Source organism: Garra rufa, chromosome 23 (genome assembly GCF_049309525.1).
Source record: "Garra rufa chromosome 23, GarRuf1.0, whole genome shotgun sequence".
NCBI classification, from domain to species: domain Eukaryota; kingdom Metazoa; phylum Chordata; class Actinopteri; order Cypriniformes; family Cyprinidae; genus Garra; species Garra rufa.
This window is the reverse complement of record NC_133383.1, coordinates 5,260,697-5,285,921: the sequence shown is the minus strand read 5'-3', so window position 1 is coordinate 5,285,921 and position 25,225 is coordinate 5,260,697. Positions and strand designations below refer to the sequence as shown.

The 25,225-nt window shown below is 34.6% G+C and overlaps 1 protein-coding gene across 2 annotated transcripts in view; it reads right to left on the bottom strand.

Annotated features, from left to right (window-relative positions):
* Positions 1-25,225, bottom strand: part of ttc28 (tetratricopeptide repeat domain 28) — a 253,373-nt gene that overhangs the window by 137,508 nt on the left and 90,640 nt on the right. For both annotated transcript variants that reach the window (XM_073829886.1, XM_073829887.1), the window contains exons 2-3: positions 15,051-15,198; positions 3,054-3,326 (exon numbers count right to left, since the gene is read on the bottom strand). In XM_073829886.1, the coding sequence (XP_073685987.1) occupies positions 3,054-3,326; positions 15,051-15,198 (421 nt within the window). The remainder of the gene's footprint in view (positions 1-3,053; positions 3,327-15,050; positions 15,199-25,225) is intronic.

The window sequence follows — 25,225 nt, the reverse complement described above, 5'->3', positions numbered from 1 at the left end:
TGACCCAATCTGATATAACTTGACTGTTTTTGTGGTAAGTCTGTACAAAAATGTGACAGTTTCTGACCAAATCTGATATAATTTGCTTGTTTTTTGATAAATGCTACCAGTTTTGACAGTTTCTGATGGTAAATCAGCCAGAATTAGACAGTTTCTGACCAAATCTGATATAACATGACTGTTTTTTGGTAAGTCTGACAAAATTAGACAGTTTCTGACTAAATCTGATGTAACTTGACAGTTTTTTATGCTAAATCTTACAAAATCAGACAATTTCTGTTGGTAAATCAAACTAAATTAGTCAGTTTCTGACTAAATTTGTACAATTAACCCCCCCCCCCCCCCAATCTTATAAAATTAGACAGTTTCTGTTGGCAAATTGTACAGAATTAGACAGTTTCTGACCAAATCTGATTTAACTAGACTGTTTTTTGCTAAGTCAGACAAAATTAGACAGTCTCTATTGGTAAATTGGACAGAATTAGACAGTTTTTGACCAAATCTGATCAAACTTCAATTTTTTTTTGCTAAATCTTACAAAATTAGACAGTTTTGATTGATAAATCGGACAAAATTAGACAGTTTCTGACTCAATCTGACATATAACTTGACTGTTGTTTTGGTAAATCTGACAAAATTTGACCGTTTCTGACCAAATCTAATATAATTTGCTTGCTTTTTGCTAAATCTTACCAGTTTCCGTTGGCATATCATCCAGAATTAGTTTCTGACCAAATCTGATAAAACTTGACTGTTTTTTTTTTTTTTTTGGAAATCTGACAAAATGTGACAGTTTCTGACCAAATCTGATTTAACTTGACTGTTTTTTGCTAAATCTGACCCATTTAGACAGTTTCTGATGGTAAATCAGCCAGAATTAGACAGTTTCTGACCCAATCTGATATAACTTGACTGTTTTTGTGGTAAGTCTGTACAAAAATGTGACAGTTTCTGACCAAATCTGATATAATTTGCTTGTTTTTTGATAAATGCTACCAGTTTTGACAGTTTCTGATGGTAAATAAGCCAGAATTAGACAGTTTCTGACCAAATCTGATATAACATGACTGTTTTTTGGTAAGTCTGACAAAATTAGACAGTTTCTGACTAAATCTGATGTAACTTGACAGTTTTTTGGTAAGTCTGACAAAATTAGACAGTTTCTGACTAAATCTGATGTAACTTGACAGTTTTTTTTATGCTAAATCTTACAAAATTAGACAGTTTCTGTTGGCAAATTGTACAGAATTAGACAGTTTCTGACCAAATCTGATTTAACTTGACTGTTTTTTGCTAAGTCAGACAAAATTAGACAGTCTCTATTCGTAAATTGGACAGAATTAGACAGTTTTTGACCAAATCTGATCAAACTTCACATTTTTTTTGCTAAATCTTACAAAATTAGACAGTTTTGATTGATAAATTGGACAAAATTAGACAGTTTTTGACCAAATCTGATCAAACTTCACATTTCTTTTTGCTAAATCTTACAAAATTAGACAGTTTTGATTGATAAATTGGACAAAATTAGACAGTTTCTGACCAAATATGATATAACTTGACTGTTTTTTGCTAAATCTGAAAAACACATTGTTTCGTTTTTGTTTTCTGTCAAAATTAGACAATTTATAACCAAACTAAACAAAACTGTGTTTTTTTTCCCCTGTAAATCTGATTAATTCAGACAGTTTCTGTTGGTAAATCAGCCAGAATTAGTTTTTGACCAAATCTAATATAACGTGACTGATTTTGCTAAATCAGACAAAATGAGGCAGTTTCTGACTAAATATATATATATATATATATATATATATATATATATATATAAATTGACAGTTTTTTTTAAACAGGTCCAGACAAAATCTAGCACAACTAGGACAACTATATTTGCATGCATGCAGTATACTTGTGGGCGATATATACTACTGTAAATACAACAAATCCTGCTTGTATTGTTGCATTATGTAAAATATATTATCATCCAAGTCTAATCTGCTGAATGCAACTGTAAGGCATGACAGTTGATACTGCATGATATTAAGATATTGTAAACATTAACATCATGATTTTCTATAAAGCTGCTTTAAAACAATGTGCATTGTGAGAAGTGCTCTATAAATAAACGTGACTTGACTCATCAGTGGTTTGAGGTGAATGTACGAGATTACACAGCGCTGACATCATGGCAGTCACGCGTCGAGCGCCGCAGCACCTGCAACATCTGCAGCTGTTCTTATCAGACCTTCATCCTGTGTGCGAGCGCAATCAGCCGCTCCGACAAGAGCCCAAAAGAAAAACCGAGCAGAGCGAGACGTCAGCTGTGTACTAATGTGCTAAAAGTGCGAGCTGAACCTCAAACACAAACATTCACAGTTCAGGTGTGTCATGGCATGTGAGACAGCGAGGAGACAGACAGGGTGAGAAACGGTCGACTCGAAAACGCTTTCATGCCTTAAACTCAAGCTGTGAACCTCTGACATTCAGGAGCCACAAAGAGAATATTTATCATCTCAGCGTTAGATGTATCGATATTTACACTGCACCGAAAACACCAAAACTAGTCCAGTGGCATTTTGGGAAAAAGTCGCAGCGGCTTTTAATTAAAAAAGTCCCATGAAGCCTAATTACTGAGAGACCTTATCAGCGTGTGTTCGGTCGGGTCAAAATAATTAACTTTGTGAGAAGGTACACAGGCCTTTCGTGCACAAGGTCACCTGGACGTCCATCACAGGATGTTCTCACACTACAGGAACAAACCAGAGTGCATTCTCAAGAACAGGACGTGATCACATGAATGTACAAAATAAACCCAATTAAAGGAGTTTTAAAGGAACAGTTCACCACAAAATCATCATTTACTTATTGTCTGGCCAGTACGAGTTTCTTTTGTGCAGCACACAAGGAGAAACAAGCTATTTTAAAGTGGATAGAGCAAATTAAACCAATTTAGAAGACGGAATATGGTCAATAAAAACAAAATCGAGTTGCAAGAAATCTAAAATCTGTTGCAGAAGTCTCTTTAGGGTCTTCGCACACTCAAAAGAGTTACTCACCTAAAGTTTTGGCCACCTCCAGGTCTTGTTGCATGTAGGCGGTGCTCTTCTCTGTGTTGCCCAATGACCAGTAAGCGCTGCTGAGGGCCGAGAAAACAGAGCCGCGCAGCTTGAGGCTGCAGGTGCCGATCTTCAGCGCCGCCTCCAGGACCACCACCGACGCGCCGTGATGGGAGGCGGTCAGCAGCTCCTGACCAATCACAGACACCACCACAAACGGACTCTTGTCCAGCTTCATCTTCTGCAGCTGCTGGTAGGTTGGCTCCAGGGATTCTGCAGAGTGGACGCAAACAAATGAGAGCGAGAGTTAGAAAAGGTGACATAAATTTAAAAAAAAATCTCCTCAATGTTGTCGGATTTAGTGCAGTATTTAAAAATAAATCTACGTTGCATCTAAATACACATCTAACTGACTGAATGCAAATTGTAGGATTTTTACAAACTATTTTGGTTGTTTTTGTTGGTAAATCATATGAAATTAACAGACTAAATGGAACAGCTCTGTTGGTAAATTGTACAAAATTAGACAGTTTCTGATCAAACTAAACAAAACTGGTCTGTTTTTTGCTAAATCCAACAACATTAAACTGTTTTTTATGATGAATTGGACAAAATTATACAATGTCCCACCAAATCAGACAAAAACTGGCTGAATCTGACAAGATTAAACAGTTTTTGCTGGTAAATTGGACAAAGTTTGACATTTTCCAATTGAACTGGACAAAACTGGGCTGTTTTATTGCTAATTCTGACAATATCAAACCGTTTTTTATGGTAAATTGAATACAATAAAACCATTTCCGGGCAAACTGAACAAAACTGTGCTAATTTGATAAATTATGACAACATTTTGATGAATCTGATGACAAAAAGTTTTTTGTTGGTAAATCAGATCAATTATAGTGTCTCACTAAATTGGACAAAAACTGGGTTGTTTTTTGTAAATCTGACAAGATTACACAGTTTTTGTTGGTAAATCAGAAAAGATTAGACATTTCTGAGCAAACTGAACAAAACTGGGCTGTTTTTTGCTAAATCTGACAATATCAAACAGTTTTTTGTTGGTAAATCATGCAAAAGTATATAGTGTATATATATATATATATATATATATATATATATATATATATATATATATATATATATATATATATATATTAGGGGTGGGCATAGATTAATTTTTTTAATCTAGATTAATCTAGATTAAATTTTGGAATTAATCTAGATTAATCTAGATTAAAATGGCTAATTTGAATTCTGCTGAAGGCATTCAGAATATGTGTGCTACCCAAATAATGACTAAACATGTTACACTGTACTTTTATTTTGACAGGTTGCCGTGAAGTTTCTGTGTATACAGTATGACATGATGCGAGTTTTCTCAAATGAAACGGTATAAGTGACACTCACAGCAGTTTTGGAGATTGAGTTTATCTGTTCATGTGAGATGCAAATGCCAAAAATTACCGGGAGCGTCATGTGTGTTTCAGTATGCGTGTAGTAAAAGCGCGTCTCCACCATTCATAGTATGAATTTCATATACAGCTAGGCAAACGGAACATACCGGATTCATATTAAAACGGTCTTTTTGCATTTCAGTTTTCACATACACTAGTCCATATCGCGATTTGAATTAAGTGACTGACCAACATTTGATTTATGAATCCAAAAACGACGAATTTACGTGGCATTTCGCTATAGTAGATTCGGTTTTTATGAATGGAGGACGACGCGATCCCGTCTGTGTTTTGGCGGAGGAGACATAAACGCGCGAACATATTCTATAGTCTTTGGTATACATCCGCGTTAAACTATCAAGGTGAAAGTCATCATAGCTTGCGTAGTTTAGACCCAGCTCCCAACCCAATTTTGAGAATAGATTAACGGCGATATTTTTTTTTATCGCCCGATAAAAGTCTCACGTTAACGCAGCACGTTAACGCCGATAACGGCCCACCACTAATATATATATATATATATATATATATATATATATATATATATATATATATATATATATATATATATAGTGTATATATTTTTTGGTAAAACAGACATTTACCAAAGACATTTTCTGAGCAAACTGAAAAAAAAATATATATATATAATTCTGTTAAAAACAGTTTTTGATGGTATATTGGACAAATTTATATGCAGTGTCTCACCAAATCAGACATAAACTTTGCTGTTTTTTGCTAAATCTGACAATATGTTTTGAGTAAATCGGACAAAGTTAGACATCTTCTGACTAAACTGGACACAACTGGGCTGGTTTTTCTTTATATATCTGACAAAAACAAACTGTTTTTTGATGGCAAATAGTACAAAATTAGACCATTTCTGTTTTTGGTTTAATCAGAAAAGATTAAAGTTTTGTTGGTAGATTGGACAAAGTTAGACATTTTCCAGTTAAACTGGGCAAAACTAGGCTAAATCTGACAATATTAAACCGTTTTTATGGTAAATTGGCTAAAATTAGACCATTTCTGAGCAAATTGAGGCTGTTTTTTTTTTTTGGTAAATCTGACCAGATTAAACAATTTCTGTTGGTAAATGAGACAAAATTAGACATTTCCTGAACAAATTGAACAAAACTGGGTGGTTAAACAGTTTTAGATGGTCAACTGGAAATTATATACCGTGTCTCACCAAATCAAACATGAACTGGGCTGTTTTTGGCTAAATATGTCTAGATTAAATAATTTTTGTTGGTAAATTTTACAAAATTAGGCATATTCTGACCAAAACCGGGTGGTTTAACAGTTTTCGATGGTAAATTGTACAAAATTATATACAGAGTCTTACCAAATCAGAACAAATTGGGCTGTTTTTGGCTAAATCTGGCCAGGTTAAATCCTCTTTGATGGTTAACTGGGCATTTTCTGACCAAATCAGACAAAAACTGGGCTATTTTGGCTAAATCTGACAACATTAAATAGTTTTTTTCCATAAATCAAACGAAGTGAAAAATGTTATGACTAAACAGGACAAAACTGGGCAGTTTTTTTTGCCAAATGGAACAACATCAAACCTTTTTTTGATGGTAAACTGGACAAATGTAGACATTTTCTGACCAAATATACAAAAACTGGGTTGTTTTTGGCTAAATCTGACAAGGTTAGAAAGTTGTTGGTGGTAAATTAGACAGGTTATGACCAACTCAGACAAACTTTTGCCAAATCTGACAGAATCAAACAAAACGAGAAAGTTTCTTTTACCAAATATACAAATAATTACGGTGGTTTTGTCTTAATTTGGCAAAATTAGACCGTTTTTAAAGCTAAATATGACTATATCAAGGCTTGACAAACAAAATAACCTAATTTAGGCAGGTTTAGCAATTAAAACACTGAACAAAACTAATTAGTTAGACAAAAATCAGACCATTTTAATGCTAAATCTGACAAAATTAGGGCCATTTTCTCACTAATTAGATATGCTAATTTTATGTGCAGCATCTCATGTCTCTACCAGCATTGGCAAGAGCTCATTTGGTTGTCATTTGTTGACTGAACTTGTATTCAATTCATTTACACATCACGAAAATGTAATTCAGCAGGTTAAACACGAGCTCATTTACTGTACAAATGCATTACAAACGACTGTAAAGCTACCACGGCTTGTTCAGTGAAACGGCTTTTGTTTGCACAAGCTGAGGTGATTATTCATGTGTGTCTCATCGCTGCGCACTCAAAACAGACCTTTCTTGTTGAAGTTACTCGGTAAAATGTTCACCTTAGAAATGCTTATTCGTAAAACAATCCCACGTGCTACCATGCGGTAAGATTTAGCGTGCCGGGTTGAGAACGCACCATATGTGTAGAGGTGACCTCCGCCGGAGGAAGGAGACACAGTTAAAGAGTGAAACGCACACACTGTCATAAATCACGACGGGCCACAGTCGAGTGTCACCCACTGCCCCGCGGGACCTCCAAAGATCCATTTTTATCTGCCCTTCCCTCGTTTTTCTGTATCGTATCTATGAAGTGTATTTCTTACTGTCCTTCTGGGTGTGTTTGATAGCCAATTCAGCATGTTTCATCTCCGCTGCACATATGTGTACTGTCGTGAGCGCTTTCATATCATATCCTGTATTTTATCACAGCTGGAACATTGTATTGACCAATCAGCAACTATAAGCACTATAAAATGTTTTAGAAATTACTGTATTATTGATTCCGATTCACTGACACACTTTCAGGTGAAAGACATTTTTTGTTGGTAAATTGGTCAAAACAATACATTTTCTGGGCTGTTTTTGGCTAAATCTGACTAGATTTAATGCTTTTGTTGGTAAATCGGTCAAAATTGCACATTTTCTGAGCAAGCTAAACAAAAAACGACATTTTCAAAGCAAAATGGACAAAATTTAGCTGTTTTTGGCTACATCTGTTTGTTTTTGTTTTTTTGGTATATCCATCAAAATAAAACCTTTTCTGAGCAAACTGGACGAAAACCTGGCTGTTTTTTTTTTTTTTTTTGCTAAATCTGACCATATTAATCATATTTTTAACGGTAAATTGAACAAAATTAGACAGTTTATCACCGAAATCTGACAAAACTGAACTGTTTTTGGCTAAATCTGCCATGATTAACAAGTTATTGCTGATAAACTTTTTGATAGACAGTTTGTCAAGTAATTAGACATAAACTGGGCTGCTTTTGGCTAAATCTGTCAAGATTAAAATGTTTTTGGTTGATAAATTGTACAAAATTAGATATTTTCCAAGCAAACTGGATAAAACTGGGCTGTTTTTGCCAAATCTGACAATATTTAACACTTTACTGATGACAAATGAATCAGTTTCTCACCAAACCAGCCAAATCTAGGCTGTAAATCCAACATGATTAAACAGTTTTTGTTCATAAATAGACATTTTCTGAGCAAACTGGACAAAACTTGGCTGTTTTTTGCTGACCCTGACCATATTTAACTATTTTTTCCATAGTAAATTGGACAAAGTTTGACAAAAACTGGGCTGCTTTTAACTAAATCTGTCAAGATTAAACTGTTTTTTGATGGTTAATTAGACAAAATTAGACATTTTCTGAGCAAACTGGACAAAACAGGGTTGCTTTTGCTAAATCTGACAATATTAATCAGTTTTTAGTGGTAAATTGGACAAAATTACAAATTTTCTGAGCAAATTGGACAAAATTTGATTTGGCTGTTTTTTTCCAAACCTGACCATTGAAATTTTTTTTTTCATTGTAAATTGGACAGTGTTAGACAGTTTGTCACTGAATCAGACAAAAACTGGGCTGCTTTTGGCTAAATCTGTTAAGATTAAAAAAATAATAATTGAAAATTGGATAAATTCTAAAACAATCTATTGATGATAAATTGGACAACATTAATCAGTTTCTCACCAAACCAGACAAATCTGGGCTGTTTTTGAAACATTTGAGAATATTAATCAATTTATGGTGATAAGTTTGGCAAAATTAGACAGTTTCTCACCAAATCAAAGACTGAACTGTTTTTACTAAATCTAACAATATTAATCAGTTTTTGGTGGTAAATTGGACAAAATTACACATTTTCTGAGTAAACTGGACAAAACTTGGCTGTTTTTGCTAAACTTGACCATATTAAACTGGTTTTTCACTGTAAATTGGAAAATGTTAGACAGTTTGTTACTGAATTGGATAAAAACTGGACTGCCTTTGGCTAAAAATGTCAAGATTAAAACATTTTTTGTTGGTAAATTAGATAAATTTAGACATTTTCTTAGCAAACTGGACCTTTTTTTGCTAAATCTGACAATATTAAACAGTTTATTGATGACAAAATTAGTCGGTTTCTCAACAAACCAGACAAAAGTGGACTTATATATAACCTATACTAAACCATTTTTTCATGGTAAACTGGACAAATACAGTTTGTCACTGAATTGGACAAAAACTAGGCTGTTTTTGGCTAAATCTGTCAAGATCAAACAGTTTCTGTTGATAAATCAGACAAATTCGGACATTTTCCGATCAACTCGTGTCAAAGCGGGATTTTTTTTTTGCTAAATCTGTAAATATTAAACCGTTTTTGTTGGTAAACCGGAAAATTAGACATTTTCAGACCAAATCCAGCATAACTAGGCTGTTTTTTGTCTAAAACGATTGAATGTTCAAAAGAACAGCATTTATTTGAAATAGAAAACTATTGTAAACTATTTAACGAATTTGTAAGGAATAATTATCAGCTATACTGTATTTCTTAGGATAGACCAAATCTAGTCAAATTCAGCATGAATGAATCTCCACACTGTAAAAAGACACTTTAGGAACGCCGCGTGATTTCCGACAGGTTTAATTCCCTCTTCTCGTGTAGCCGACAGGCGTGAACGTCCTCTGCCGCGGGCTACAAACACTCTGCTGGGTTTGTCATGCGCATTCATATCGCGTAATTGCATTCAGCCTGACACTTTTACAAGTTGCATAAATCGGAGTGGCGAGAAACTCTTTGGCTTGGGGACGGAAGTGAGTGTGTGTGTGAATCTAGTTAACAGCAGACACGGGCATGATAAACAAGAGCGCAGAAGTGCTTATGCAGCCCGCCGCGGCGAGGAGGGTTTAATGATGAGCCTCTAGGTGCCTATCTTTCCTTCCTCTCGACACTTTTCTCTTTCTCTTCGCCGCTTCCCTCTCTTCTGTCGAGAGGCTTTGCCATGTGAAACAGAAGCTTTGACGTGTCTGTCTGGCGTCTCGTGGGAAGCAGCTAAATAAAGAAATAATAACAGAGACTGACAACAACACCCACTTGCATTTCATTGTGTTTACTTTCTTTTAGTCTATTTACATTACCATTCCTAAACTAAGCCGTGTGGATTTCCATATCTGTAATTCGCTGTGCATCCGGAGGAGTTCTAGTATTCCCTGTAGCTCAAAAACACAGGTTTCAGGTAGAGGCTGCGCTAATTCATCTGGCTTTACACCACTGGGACGGGCTAAAAACACATCAGGAGAGAGTAGAGTGGAAACCATCTGTGGATACAGTACAACCATGAAACACATCAATTCTGCAAACTTTTTGAAGATGCAGACCATTTCAATGATAAACTGCTTTAGTATTTAGTATCCATCGTATTTATAAATAGAATCAATTACAGAATGATAGATAGAACAATAAAACGTAAGAATGGTAGATAGAATGACAGAACGACAGAATGATAGATCGATAGATAGAACAATAGAACGATAGAACATTAGAATGATAGAACGGTAGATCAAAAGATAGAACAATAAAATGATAGATAGAACAGTAGAAAGATAGAACGATAGAAGGAAAGACTGAACGATAGATAGGACGATAGAACAACAGAACAGTAGAATGATAGAAGGAAAGATTGAATGATAGATAGGATGATAGAACAATAGAACAGTATATGATAGAACGATAGAAGGAAAGATTGAACGATAGATAGGACGATAGAACAACAGAACAGTAGAATGATAGAAGGAAAGATTGAATGATAGATAGGATGATAGAACAATAGAACAGTATATGATAGAACGATAGAAGGAAAGATTGAACGATAGATAGGACGATAGAACAACAGAACAGTGGAATGATAGAAGGAAAGATTGAATGATAGATAGGATGATAGAACAATACAACAGTAGAATGATAGAAGGAAAGATTGAATGATAGATAGGATGATAGAACAATAGAACAGTATATGATAGAACGATAGAAGGAAAGATTGAACGATAGATAGGACGATAGAACAACAGAACAGTGGAATGATAGAAGGAAAGATTGAATGATAGATAGGATGATAGAACAATACAACAGTAGAATGATAGAACGATAGAAGGAAAGACTGAACGATAGATAGGACGATAGAACAATAGAACAGTAGAATGATAGAATGATAGAAGGAAAGATTGAATGATAGATAAAATGATACAACAATTGAATGATAGAACGATAGATAGGACGATAGAACAACAGACCAGTAGAATGATAGAACGATAGATCAATAGATTGAACAACAGAACAGTACAATGATAGAACGTTAGAATGATAGATTAAACGATAGAACAGTAGACTAAAAGAACAACAGAACAGTAGAACAAATAATGATAGAACGTTAGAATGATAAAACAATAGATAGAATGATGGAGCATTAAAACAACAGAACGATAGAACAGTAGAACGATAGATAGAACGAAAGAACAACAGAACAATAGATAGAACAATAGAACGATAGATCGAATGATAGAACGATGGATAGAGCGATAGATAAAATGACAGAACCATAGATACAATAACAGAATGATAGATAGAAATATAGAACAGTAGAACTATAGAACTATAGAAAGACAGATAGAACTATAAAATGATAGATGATAGATAGATAGGTCGATAGAACAATAGAGTAGTAGAATGAGAGAACGACAGAAGGAAAGATTGAACAATAAATAGGACAATAGAACAATAGAACAGTAGAATGAGAGAACGATAGATCAACAGAACGATAGGTAGAACAGTAGAATGATAGAAGGAAAGATTGAACGATAAATAGGACAATAGAACAATAGAACAGTAGAATGATAGAACGATAGATCAACAGAACGATAGGTAGAACAGTAGAATGATAGAAGGAAAGATTGAACGATAAATAGGACAATAGAACAATAGAACAGTAGAATGATAGAACGATAGATCAACAGAACGATAGGTAGAACAGTAGAATGATAGAAGGAAAGATTGAACGATAAATAGGACAATAGAACAATAGAACAGTAGAATGATAGAACGATAGATCAACAGAACGATAGGTAGAACAGTAGAATGATAGAAGGAAAGATTGAACGATAAATAGGACAATAGAACAATAGAACAGTAGAATGAGAGAATGATAGAAGGAAAGATTGAAAGATAAATAGAACAATAGAACAGTAGAATGAGAGAACGACAGAAGGAAAGATTGAATGATGGATAGGTCGATAGAACAATAGAACAGTAGATAGAATGACAGAACGATAGATCGACAGAACGATAGGTAGAACAGTAGAACGATAGAGCGATAGAACTATAGATAGAACGATAGAATGATAGATAGATAGACCTAAAACCATGAATGATAAAATAGTAGAAGTGTAGAATGATAGAGCAATAGAACTCTATAATGATAAAATGATAGAACAGAAGAACGATAGAGCGACAGATAGAATGATAGAACGATAGAATGGTAGAATGATAGAATGATCAATAGAATTATAGAATAATAGACAGAGTGATAGAATGATTGATAGAGTAATAGACAGTGTGATAGAATAACAGAATGATCGTTGAACGATAGAATTATAGAAAGACAGAATGATAAAAGATATAACGATGGATAGAACGATAGATAGACTGACAAAATGATAGACAGAACAGCAGAATGATAGAGCGAGAGAATGACAGAATGATAAAATGATAGAACTATAGAATGATAGATAAAACGATAGAATGATAGAACGATAGAACTAGAACAGAACGATAGATAGAACAATAGATAGAATGAACGATAGAAGGATAGAACAACAGAACGAAAGAGCATAAGAGAGAATGATAGAATGATAGAATTATAGAATGATCAATAGAATTATAGAATGATAGACAGAGTGATAGATAGATAGATAGATTTCAGTCTTTTTTGGCCAATGTCAACACTACACTCTCCAAAACATCAGACCATGAACCAGAATAGCAGTGGAAATCCAGCACTTGCAGTGAATGACGCCTCATACCCTGAGAAACTGTCCGCTTTCACTGTGTTTGTCCAGCTGTCTGTGGCGGGACGCTCTGTGTGTGTGTTTATGTGCACGTGTGTGTGTCCGTATACCACATCCTCTGATGGGCCGCTAGCTGTAGGTGTTTGAGAAATTCTTTCGGGACGCTCGGATGTAAATCGCAGTCTCAGAATAAACAGGGTCATGCAAACAGCCGTTGCTCCGGGAGGACGTCCAAACGGGGCTGTTTTATCTGCTAATTATGTCCCTTATTTCTCCCTGTCGTCCCTCAGAGCCAGACGCGGTGCTCTGAGCCACGGAGAGAGTAGATTATGTTGAACAGCCTCTCCAAATCGGCTCCGGGCAGAGAGGTGATCGCTCGCGGCCCCTGGGCTCGCTGATAACAAGAGACTCGCTTTCTCCCGCTCTCTCGCTTCCCTTCATCCCTTTATCGCTTTTGTAGCGCCCTTGTGTGAGGATTTGCATGTGGGATTACCTAACTTTAATTTAATTGTTCTCTTCTCGGCTTCGCATCATCAGAGGTGCCATTCAAAGCCCTTCCGCTAAGACGAGAGGAGAGACGCCGCAAAAAACTGAGCCGATTTTGTTGGGCTGTTCATGAGGGATAACAGACGCGGCTCTTTGGTTTGTGTTGGAAAGTTGCAGACTCTGAAAATCACACTCAGGATCATCTCAGCGCTCGCCTGCCGACTCACGGCCGTTGAGCTGGTTAGCTCCAGTTTGCAACACTATACAGTGATCAACTAGTCAGTTTTAAGTTTGAACAATTAGTGGCTAGAGGTTTATACTTATACTATACAAAGACTTACAGTATATATCGATGTCTATATACAGTTGGAGTCAAAAGTTTACACGCACCTTGCAGAATCTGCAAAATGTTAATTATTTGACCAAAATAAGAGGGATCACACAAAATGCATGTTATTTTTTATTTAGTATGACCTGAGTAAGATAAGTAAAGACATTTACATATAGTCAACATATATGACTCACAGCTGTGTCTTTTAGTTTAGTGATAGTTGTTTATGAATTCCTTTTGCTGTTCTTCAGAAAAATCCTTTGGTTTTTCAACATTTTTGTGTATTTGAACCCTTTCCAACAAATGACTATGATTTTGAGATCCATCTTTTCACACTGAGAACAACTGATGGACTCAAATGCAACTATTACAGAAGGTTCAAACACTCACTGATACTTCAGAAGGAAAAACGATGCATTAAGAGCCGGGGGTGAAAACTTTTGAATTGGAAGATCAGGGTAAATGTAACTTATTTTGCCTTCTAGGAAACATCTTTTGTAGCCTCAGTAGGGCAGTACGAAATGAAAAAATCTGATATGCAGGCAAAATAAGAAAAATGTACACGAAAAATATCCATTCTGTTCAAAGGTTTTCACCCCCGGGTCTTAATGCATCGTTTTTTTACTTCTGGAGCATCAGTGAGTGTTTGAACCTTCTGTAATAGTTGTATATGAGTCCCTCAGTTGTCCTCGGTGTGGATCTCAAAATCATACAGTCATTGTTGGAAAGATTTCAAATACACAAAAATGCTGGAAAACAAAAGAATCTGTGAGACCTGAAGGATTTTTCTGTAAAGCAGCAAGGCAGTTTAACTGTTCAGGACAAACAAGGGACTAAAACAAAAAAACACAGCTGTGGATCATTCAGGTAACAACACAGTATTAAGAATCGAGTGTATGTAAATTTTTGAACGGGGTCATTTTTATAAATTCAACTATTATTTTCTCTTTTGTTGACTATATGTAAACGTCTTATATTTGAAATATTTTATTCAGGCCAGTACTAAATAAAAAATAACATGCATTTTGCATGATCCCTCTTTTTTTGGTCAAATAGCTAACATTTTGCAGATTCTGCAATGTGTATGTAAATTTTTGCTTTTTTCATAAATGATGGACCAGGTCACATATGATCCGAAAATATTCGTGTATACCTCTCACACACTAATATGGTTAGTAAATGAAGCTCATTACACACACTGAACCCTCATTATCAAGCTCATTATAGTCAACAGATGAATCAACACCAGAAAAGCCCAAAACAGCATGTTGCATCTTCAGTTAATATTCACTCTTCATCAAAAACAATTTTATGCACAAACATCATTTCCTACTCAGCTTTTGGCATTTTTAGATTCTAAATAAGACAATATTTGGCCCATTCATGATCCTTTTTAATATATTTAAGTGGTTGTTTTCAGGAATTTGACCCCAAAATCTGTATAAACATGCACTGCGTACCTCTTAGCGGGGATTTCATGGCGGCCTCCACCATTCCCACCAGCAGCTGCAGGCTCTTGGGATCCTGCGCCAGTCCCGAGGCGAAGGCGGCCAGGGCGTCCGCATGGCGCCCCAGGTACTGAAGGGCAACACCCTGTCGGAAGTATGCCTGCAGAAAGAGGAACAGAAAGAAAATACGTTAGTGTTATTATTTTTAAGCGGACAAGCGACATATTCTGGATCAAATTCACCAGTGCAGACGGCTTCCTCTAAGACTGCTTTAAATGCAAATTATAAAGTGTTAAACATAAGTATGAATCCCATTCAGACATAAATGATTCCTGAAATGCTGAAAAAGACCCAAAGACTTAGACTGACCAGAGCCAGTTGTGTTTACTCTGAGAATTAACAGGAAAATACACTCTAAGCAAACACATTTAGGATGTTTAAAAAAATAGTTCAGATTAAATTTTAAATGTAGCCACCCTCAGGCCATCCAAGATGTAGACAGGTTTGTTTACTCATGTGAACAGATTTGTATAAATTTAGTATTACATCACTTGCTCACCAATGAGAGTGCAGTGAATGGGTGCCGTCAGAATAGTCCAAACAGCTAATAAAAACAATCCACAAGTAATCCACTCCAGTCTAACATTGTGAAATGAAAAGCTGCTCATTTGTAAGAAACAAATTCATCATTAAGCCTTTTTAAGGCTATACAAATATAGTGTTTAGGCAATAATCAAACACCTAAACTGTTGGGTCTGATTCATTATAGTGAATCAGTTGATTCATTTTAGAATCAAGTTTAAAGGATTCATGTAAATATTATAATAGCAAGAATAAATCCATATACAAAAATAAATAAACACATACATACATATACACACATATATAGATAGATAGATAGATAGATAGATATATGTATATATATATGTGACCCTGGACCACAAAACCAGTCTTAAGTCGCTGGGGTATATTTGTAGCAATAGCCAAAAATACATTGCATGGGTCAAAATTTATTGATTTTTCTTTTATGCCAAAAATCATTAAGAAATTAAGTAAAGTTCATGTTCCATGAAGATTTTTTGTAAAATTCCTACTGTAAATATATCAAAATGTAATTTTTGATTTGTAATATGCATTGTTAAGAACCTAATTTGGACAACTTTAAAGGTGATTTTCTCAGTCTTTTTGATTTTTTTGCATTATCAGATTTCTGATTTCAAATAGATGTATCTCAGCCAAATATTGTCCTATCCTAACAAACCATACATCAATAGAAAGCTTATTTATTGAGCTTTCATATGATGTATAAATCTCAGTTTTGTCAAATTGAACCTTATGACTGGTTTTGTGGTCCAGGGTCACATATATGTATTTATTTATTTTTGTATATGGATTTATTCTTGCTATTATAATATATATATGGGTCAAAGACGAAAAAGAGTTTAAGCATAAAAATAATCATTGTAAAAAAAATTAAAAAGTTTTCTGTTTAATTTAATTGCATTTTTGTTTTTCTGAGAAAAAAAAATACACTTTTCCCTAATTTATAGATGACACCCAATAATATGTTAGTTGTCAGGGATATTTACAACAAAAACCATTTCAAAAATATTAAAAGACAAATTACTTTCACCCCAAATACAAATTAGTTGTAATTCTCTATTTTTTAAAATGTGTAAAACACAAGAAAATGAAATATGCTCCCTTATTCTTTAATATATTTTAATATGCATAAGTCAGAATAAGCATGTTGTTTGAATTTCTACATAAGTATTGTTACACTGAACAACAATGTAACATTATTTCAACCAAATTTGGAAAATGTTTGAAACCTTAAAAGTAGACACTTTACTTACATTTAATGTGCTTTCTATAGACATAAAAAAAAACTTTTCTAAATTTGCCACTTTATTTTTATTATATATAATTATGATTGACACTCAAGTATATTAATAGTGTTTAGTATAAAATTGAAATTAAGTCTAATGTTTAGCACTATAATTAAGATGCCAACTGTTTTTCAGCTGGGTAATTGCTTGATAATTAATTGTTTGGATATAAAAAGTTTATTGTGTCATCTGATGTTATATTAAAAATATAACAGCTCTCTTAAATACCTTGAGTGTGGTAGTTAGCTACTTTTTATGACTTCCTCTATAAAAGGTTAGCTTGACTTCAAAATATAAGTATCTTGTAAGTCTATAAAGTCCATCAGGACCGTAAAGCAGCTCTGTTGTAGCATTTCTGGCCATAACCATCGCACACAGCCGGTCATTTCCACCATAAAGCACAACACTGGACAAGTTAGTCGTTAAATATCTGCACAAATGTGCCCTAATGAAGTTTTCCAGCCTCATAATTATTTGGTTCTCTTTGTAGTTTGTGCAAGTCAGGTGATTAGCGGCACAGCAGAGTCTGGCTCAGTAATTAGTCCTAAACAGCCTCGTTTGCTTCATCTCTTCATCACACTTTTCTGTCTGTGTTTTTTGCCAAAATCACAGCAGGTGAGGTACCGGAGGGGGCGAGCGTTGCCAGGCGAGTGTTGCTAGGCAGCCGCTGACTCCATCAGGGGGCAAAGCGTACCTGCCTATAGGAATGATGTCTGTTAAGGGCACTTAGGTACACCCGCGGTACAGACGGATTTCACAAGAGTACATTTTTGGGTCATATTTTAGCCGAAGTTATTTTTGGAGCAAGAAAATGGAGACTATTAAGTGTTTTTTGCATTGTGACATTATATGGCAATTAACACATTCTTCTTCTGTATTTTAATGCAAAGCTGTTTGACTCATCTTTCATACCATGCTATATTGCATGTTGTATTTGGTGCATATATCAGTTCCTTTCTAAACATTTAAAAAAGTAACAGTATATTCTCAGATGCATTGCTGTTACTGTGAGGAAATCATTTTAATTCAGCACACGTTCGAACCTCGTAATGCGCCGCAAAGCACGCCGCTGTTCGAGTTTTCAATTGAAGTGCTCAGAAAACGTCTGAATCACGGCAGGCGGTATTTGCAGGATTGAATCATTTTTGTTTTCTCACTCATTCCGCTAGAACCTTGAAAAAAAAGCAGCGGCGGCTCTTCATTCTTAATGCTGAAAAACTTGGGAGAGCTGAAGGAAGCTGGATGTGCCATGCGGCTGAGAGGTGTGTTTGACAGTTTTCCCGGTGTTATGTCCGTGGTTATGATTATATGTAATTGACTGTGGATGGAGCGTCACATTTAAGATGTCAGGTGCCAGCGCAGCCAGACGCCACACTCGATCTGAACAGTTGTGTCTCCATATGCCAACCCGGCTCAGATCAGTCATTCTTCAGCAGTCCCTAAGAAACATTGGATTGGCATGCACGCGAGAGTCGGATCATCTGATGGATGTAGAATCATGCAGAATACATTTATACTACCATATATAGAATTTAACATTTTTAAGTTCTCATTACCAATCAAAGATTCTGGTTCTTTAAATATGAAGTTTGTAATTTTTTGTTCCACTAGGATTGTCTTTTCAGCTTTTCTGAACATGCCTCCTCCCTTCACTGGTTGGTCAAACAGATAGCCCTGCCCCCGAATTCACATCATTGGTTGAATTAATGGTACTGATGTCAGAATGGATGAGATTAACAAACAGAGCAATGTTTTACACTTAATAGTTAAGTATTTTAATATTGTATAAATTACACATCACCTTTAATCATTACATTAACAAACTTTTTTTTGTAATCCTGAGGATTAAAATAAGTTGGACCCAATACTATACTAAAGAAAAACCATTTTTAAAATTTTTTTATACATATCTTAAGAGCCACTCTGACTGATTCGGTGATTGAGTGAGTCATTTAACTGATTCAAACTAAAGTATGTATTTGAGATTCATTATGAGGAACCGGTTCATAAATGTAATTTTTAACCTGTTTCCTGAACACTCCTTCCTACCTCTAGATTTTAGGAGAAAATATCGTAACATTTGACAAATTACATCGCTTTTAATGACTAATGAATGTCTTTTAAGAAATTGGACCTAATAATTGGTGTTATCTATATACTATACAAACAATAATGTATTTGATAACTCATATTTACCGTATATAGATTTTGGGAGCTACATAAAGATCTCACTAAATTCAGTTCAGGAATCTTGAGTTTTTTAGTTTTTTATTGATTCATTTAAAGAAGCAGTCTATAAGGGTTATTTTAAGATTTCCTGGACATTCCTTCAGATTTTAGGACCAAATATCTTAACATGGAACAAGTTCTTTTGCCTTGCAAAGATTCCTTGAAAAGTTAATTTATTCATTTAAGGAAGCTGATTAAATGAATCAGATTTAGCAGTTCAGGATGTGTTTTAATATTGCCTAAATGCTATTATTATATCCTTTTCATTAACTTTTTCAAATTAATTCACTAAATCGAATCAACTGATTTAATGTAATGATTCACTAAAATGAATCAGATTCAACAGTTCAGATGTTTGATTATCGACTAAACGCTATTATTGAATCATTTACATTAACGCTTTAAAATGAATCAATTGATTCACTGTAATTATTTACCAAAATTAATCAGATTCAGCAGTTTAGGAGGTGTTTAATTATTGCCTAAATGCTATTATTTTATCATTTACATGAACTCTTTAAAATTAATTCACTAAAATGAATCAACTGATTCACATTATTGATTCACTAAAATGAATCAGACTTGACAGTTTAGAAGGTGTTTGATTATTGTCTATATGCTATTATAATATGATTTTTATTAACTTTTTCAAATTAATTCACTAAATCGAATCAATTGATTCAATGTAATGATTCACTAAAATGAATCAGATTCAACAGTTCAGATGTTTGATTATCGACTTAACGCTATTATTGAATCGTTTACATTAACGCTTTAAAATGAATCAATTGATTCACTGTAATTATTTACCAAAATTAATCAGATTCAGCAGTTTAGGAGGTGTTTAATTATTGCCTAAATGCTATTATTTTATCATTTACATGAACTCTTTAAAATTAATTCACTAAAATGAATCAACTGATTCACATTATTGATTCACTAAAATGAATCAGACTTGACAGTCAGTTTAGGAGGTGTTTGATTATTGCCTATATGCTATTATAATATGATTTTTATTAACTTTTTCAAATTAATTCACTAAATCGAATCAACTGATTCAATGTAATGATTCACTAAAATGAATCAGATTCAACAGTTCAGATGTTTGATTATCGAGTAAACGCTATTATTGAATCATTTACATTAACGCTTTAAAATGAATCAATTGATTCACTGTAATTATTTACTAAAATGAATCAGATTCAGCAGTTTAGGAGGTGTTTAATTATTGCCTAAATGCTATTATTTTATCATTTACATGAACTCTTTAAAATTAATTCACTAAAATGAATCAACTGATTCACAGTATTGATTCACTGAAATGAATCAGACTTGACAGTCAGTTTAGGAGGTGTTTGATTATTGCCTATATGCTATTATAATATGATTTTTATTAACTTTTTCAAATTAATTCGCTAAATCGAATCAACTGATTCAATGTAATGATTCACTAAAATGAATCAGATTCAACAGTTCAGATGCTTGATTATCGCCTAAACACTATTATTGTATCATTTACATTAACACTTTAAAATTAATCAATTGATTTACTGTAATTATTTACTAAAATTAACCAGATTAAGCAGTTTAGGATGTGTTTGATTACTGCCTAAATGCTATTATTTTATCATTTACATGAATTCTTTAAAATGAATTGAATCAAATGATTCACTGAAATCATTCAGACTTGACAGTTTAGGTGTTTGATTATTGCCTAAACACTATTATTTTGTTATGTACATGAACTCTTTATAATGAATTAACTAAAATGAATCAACTGATTCACTGTAATGATTCACTAAAATGAACCAGACTCGACTTGTAATAAATTACTGAACAGTTATTTTATTCATTTAAGGAAGCTGATACAAACTGGACCTAATAATTGGTGTTAAACAAACAATAATGTATAAAGTTTTATACAGTTACTTAATGATTGAGTGAGAAATTCAGGAATTGATTCATTATTAAGAATCAGTTCATAAGAGTCATTTGGTTGTGAATCACTATGCTGGTTGTGTGCAGCGCAAAGAAAATACGTTTAGGCTATTAAGTGTCTATTTATGCAGTTTTTTCACTTCAAACTCACAACCTGGGAAAAATGAAAGATTATTTTGCCTTTCTGCAGTCATCTGAATATTTTAGTATGACAATAGTGATGTTCAAGAATCATTAATGAATCTAAAGATCATTAAAATCCTTCAGTTCCAGTGGTTTGTTTTGTTTTTAAACGCCAGCTTTGTTCAGACAAGATTGTGGCAGCTCAGTGTTGTTTATCCTCTCTTTGCATGTAATGGGAAATTAAATACATAAAGTTAATAAAGTGAAATGAGAGGTGGAGAGATTGGTGTTGTGTTAGCGGGAATGAAAGCGATGCCGGATGAAATCACAGTGCCGTCGGCATCTGCGCTGGGAATTCAGTGCGCTAATCGACCAATTAGAGCTTCCGGATTCGGCGGAGAGACGTAACACAAAGCCCGGCCTGTCATTTAATCAACTTAATTCTAATTTAAAACCGACGGAGTGCAAGTGCGCTGTTTGCTTGCCTTGAATAATCACGTATTTGTTTCTAAAAGAAATATTACAGAAATAGGATTGAACCCCAGCCATCTGAAACAAACCCCCGAATCCATTTGCCTTCAGGCAGATATTGATGTCGAAAACCTAAAAGCACTCAACGTGCGCTTATACGTACAGCGGCCGAGCGCGTCCAATCGCGACGCAGTGGGCCGTATACAAAGAGGCAATTAATATCGAGCCGAGCACGGTGGCCTGCGACGTCCTATAATAACATGGTTAGACCAAAGGTTAATGTGTTGAATTCAATATGCATCCCCATTCGTTTCAATGAAGCTGTCCGAAAAAAAAGAGGTAGCCTGTAATCAAAGGGCTCCCCGTGCAAAGTGAAATTAATTATAGGGGCCATCATAAATTCAATGTCATGTCTTAATCTTGCGCTGGTCCCCCTCCCAACCGTTATCAGCTCAGCTTGGGCCGATTTAATAAACGGCTGTGTGAGATGATAATTGTGAATAGGCTGTATGTCGGCGGAGATGTGAACCCACTCGGACCCTTTAGTCAAACGCCAGTGAAAAGTGGTGTTTATCAGCCCATCTCCCTCACGGTGAATATAAAGAGGACATTATGCTTTTTGGAAGTGAACTGCTGTGATATTTAATACAGTCGAGCGCTCTAGTGTGCGTTGCATGATCAAAATAACAGCAGCCTCTTTGAAAACATGAATGCTTGCATGTCTTGAGATACAATGTCCATATCTACAGGACAGACGAGATTTAAAGGAATAGTTCAGTCAAAAATGAACATTTGCTGAAGATTCTGAACCAAAGCTTTGGAGAAATGTAGCACTGCATCACTTGCTCACCAATGGATCCACTGTAGTGAATGGGTGCCGTCAGAATGTCCAAACAGCTGATAAAAACCTCACAATAATCCACACCACTCCAGTACAACAATTAATGTCTTGTGAAGCCAAAACAAATACGTCATTGAGACACTTTTAACTTCAACCCGTTGCTTCCAGCTGGTCCTCTATCCATAATCTCGCTTTCTCCAGTGAAAAAGTTGTCTCGACTGAATCAGGAGAGAAATATGCACAGATCAAGCACTGTTCACAAGCCTATAAACAAATTTACTAGTGGATTTTGAGGTGAGATTGACTCTTCCACTGAAAGAAGCCTTATTATTTATTATGGTTAGTGATGGTTTAACTCTTTAAAATTAATTTACTAAAAGTGAATCAACTGATTTACTGAAATGATTCACTAAAATGAATCAGACTAAATAGTTTAGGATGTGTTTAACTATTGCCGAAGCACTCTTATTGTATGATTTACATTACCTCTTTAAAATTGATTGATTCACAGTAATGATTCACTAAAATGAATCAGATTCAGCTGTTTATGAGCTCTTTATAATGAATTCGTTAAAACGAATCAACTGATTCACTGTAATGATTCACTAAAATAAGTCAGACTCAACAGTTTAGGAGGTGTTTGATTATTGCCTAAAGACTATTATTGTATTATTTACATTAACTTTTTAAAATGAATTGATTCACTGTACTGATTCACTAAAATGAATCAGATTCAGCTGTTTAGGAGGTGTTTGATTATTGCCTAAACACTATTATTTTATTGTTTACATGAACTCTTTATAAGGAATTTGTTAAAATGAATCAACTGATTCACTGTAATAATTCACTAAAATGATTCAGACTTAACAGTTTAGGAAGAGTTTGATTATTCCCTAAATGCTATTATTATATCATTTACATTAACTCAATAAAATGAATTCACTTAAATGAATCACTTGATTCACTGTAATGATTCACTAAAATGATACAGACTCCTAAACACTATTATTATATCATTTACATGAACTCTTTAAAATGAATCAACTGACTTAATGTAATGGTTCACTTAAATTAATCAACCTTAACAGTTTAAGAGTTAGATTTTTTGCCACAGCTTGAATTGTCTGCAATACCCAATTTCGACAACCTTTTTGACAAAAAGCGACAATTTACTAAAAAAGTGACTTTAAACTACTGTCACTCTAAAACTAGTTAAGTTAGCAGCATGTTCATTTCTATCTAGTCACTCCTCAACTCTGAAAAATCCACAAAACACTTTTCTGTACATATCGAAGTTGGTGACAATAAAATGTGACATCCATATCCAACCATATCTCAGCTGGCGGCCGAAATGCATTTACTGTGCAATCACACGCGTTCCATCGCCGCGCGCCATCGATCCACGATCCGCATCAAACTGTGAAGGGATGCGCCGAAAAAAGGTCACACTTCAGGACCGTAATCAATGCTGCACATTCGGCATTCAGCGCCTGTCACAACTTCCTCGTGCTGCACAATGATGGGCCCGAACGCACCTGAGAAACCTACTATTGTAATCACACCTGTCTGGAATCAGCATCAGAGCGGCGGGTGACAGATAAGAGCGCGCTGACGCTAATTGTGCTGGTTCTGATGCCAGAACTTCTCATTTCGGGACTCGTGCAACATGCAGTACGCCTGATGTGGAAATCAAAGCGCTCTGGATTAGTCAATTCCATGTTTTGATCATCAATAATCATAATAAGAGTTTATAATGCAATGACTACGGTGGAGTGGAGCTTTGCAGATTAGCAGATGCTTCACTTATTGATTGTTAACTGCATTAATCAAAGCCAGATGGCGGCTATGCCAACACTGTCTGGCGTGAGTGTGGAAGTGCTACAAAAATGCAACTGAATGCATTTACAATGCAACCATCAAAGTGTGTACGGCGATTGATGCAAGTCTTTGACATCTGTTGGGAACTCCTTGAGGAGTGCCAAATTTTCAAGCTTGTTTCTCAAGAGCTCTGGCTTGGTTTTCTAACTCGTGCAGAGTAAATTTACTGTAAAACTGTTATTATATCATCCACATGAATCCTTGAAAAAAAATCTATTGATTCACTAAAATGAATAAGACTCAGCAGTTTAGGAGGTGCTTGATTATTGCCTTAACGCTCTTATTACATGAAGACTTTAAAATAAAATCATTAAAATGAATCAACTGATTCACTGAAATTATTCACTATAATCAATCAGACTTAGCAGTTTAGATATTTGATTATTGCTTAAACACTTATTATGCCATTGACATGAATCCTTTAAAATGAATTCATTAAAATGAATCAAATGATTCATTGAAATGATTCACTAAAATGATTCAGACTTAACAGTTTAGGAGGTGTTTGATTACTGCCTAAACACTTTTATTATACCATTTACATTAATCCTTTAAAATGAATCAAATGATTCATTGAAATGATTCAATAAAATGAATCAGACTCAGCAGTTTAGGAGGTATTTGATTACTGCCTAAACACTATTGCTATCATTTACATAAACCACTTAAAATAATCGTATTCAATTTTATTAATCACGGGATTCACTGTAATGATTCAATAAAATGAAACAGACTCAAAAGTTTAGGTGCTTGTTTATTGCTTAAACACTATTATTATATAGTTTTACATGAATCTTTTAAAATGAATTCTTTCAAAT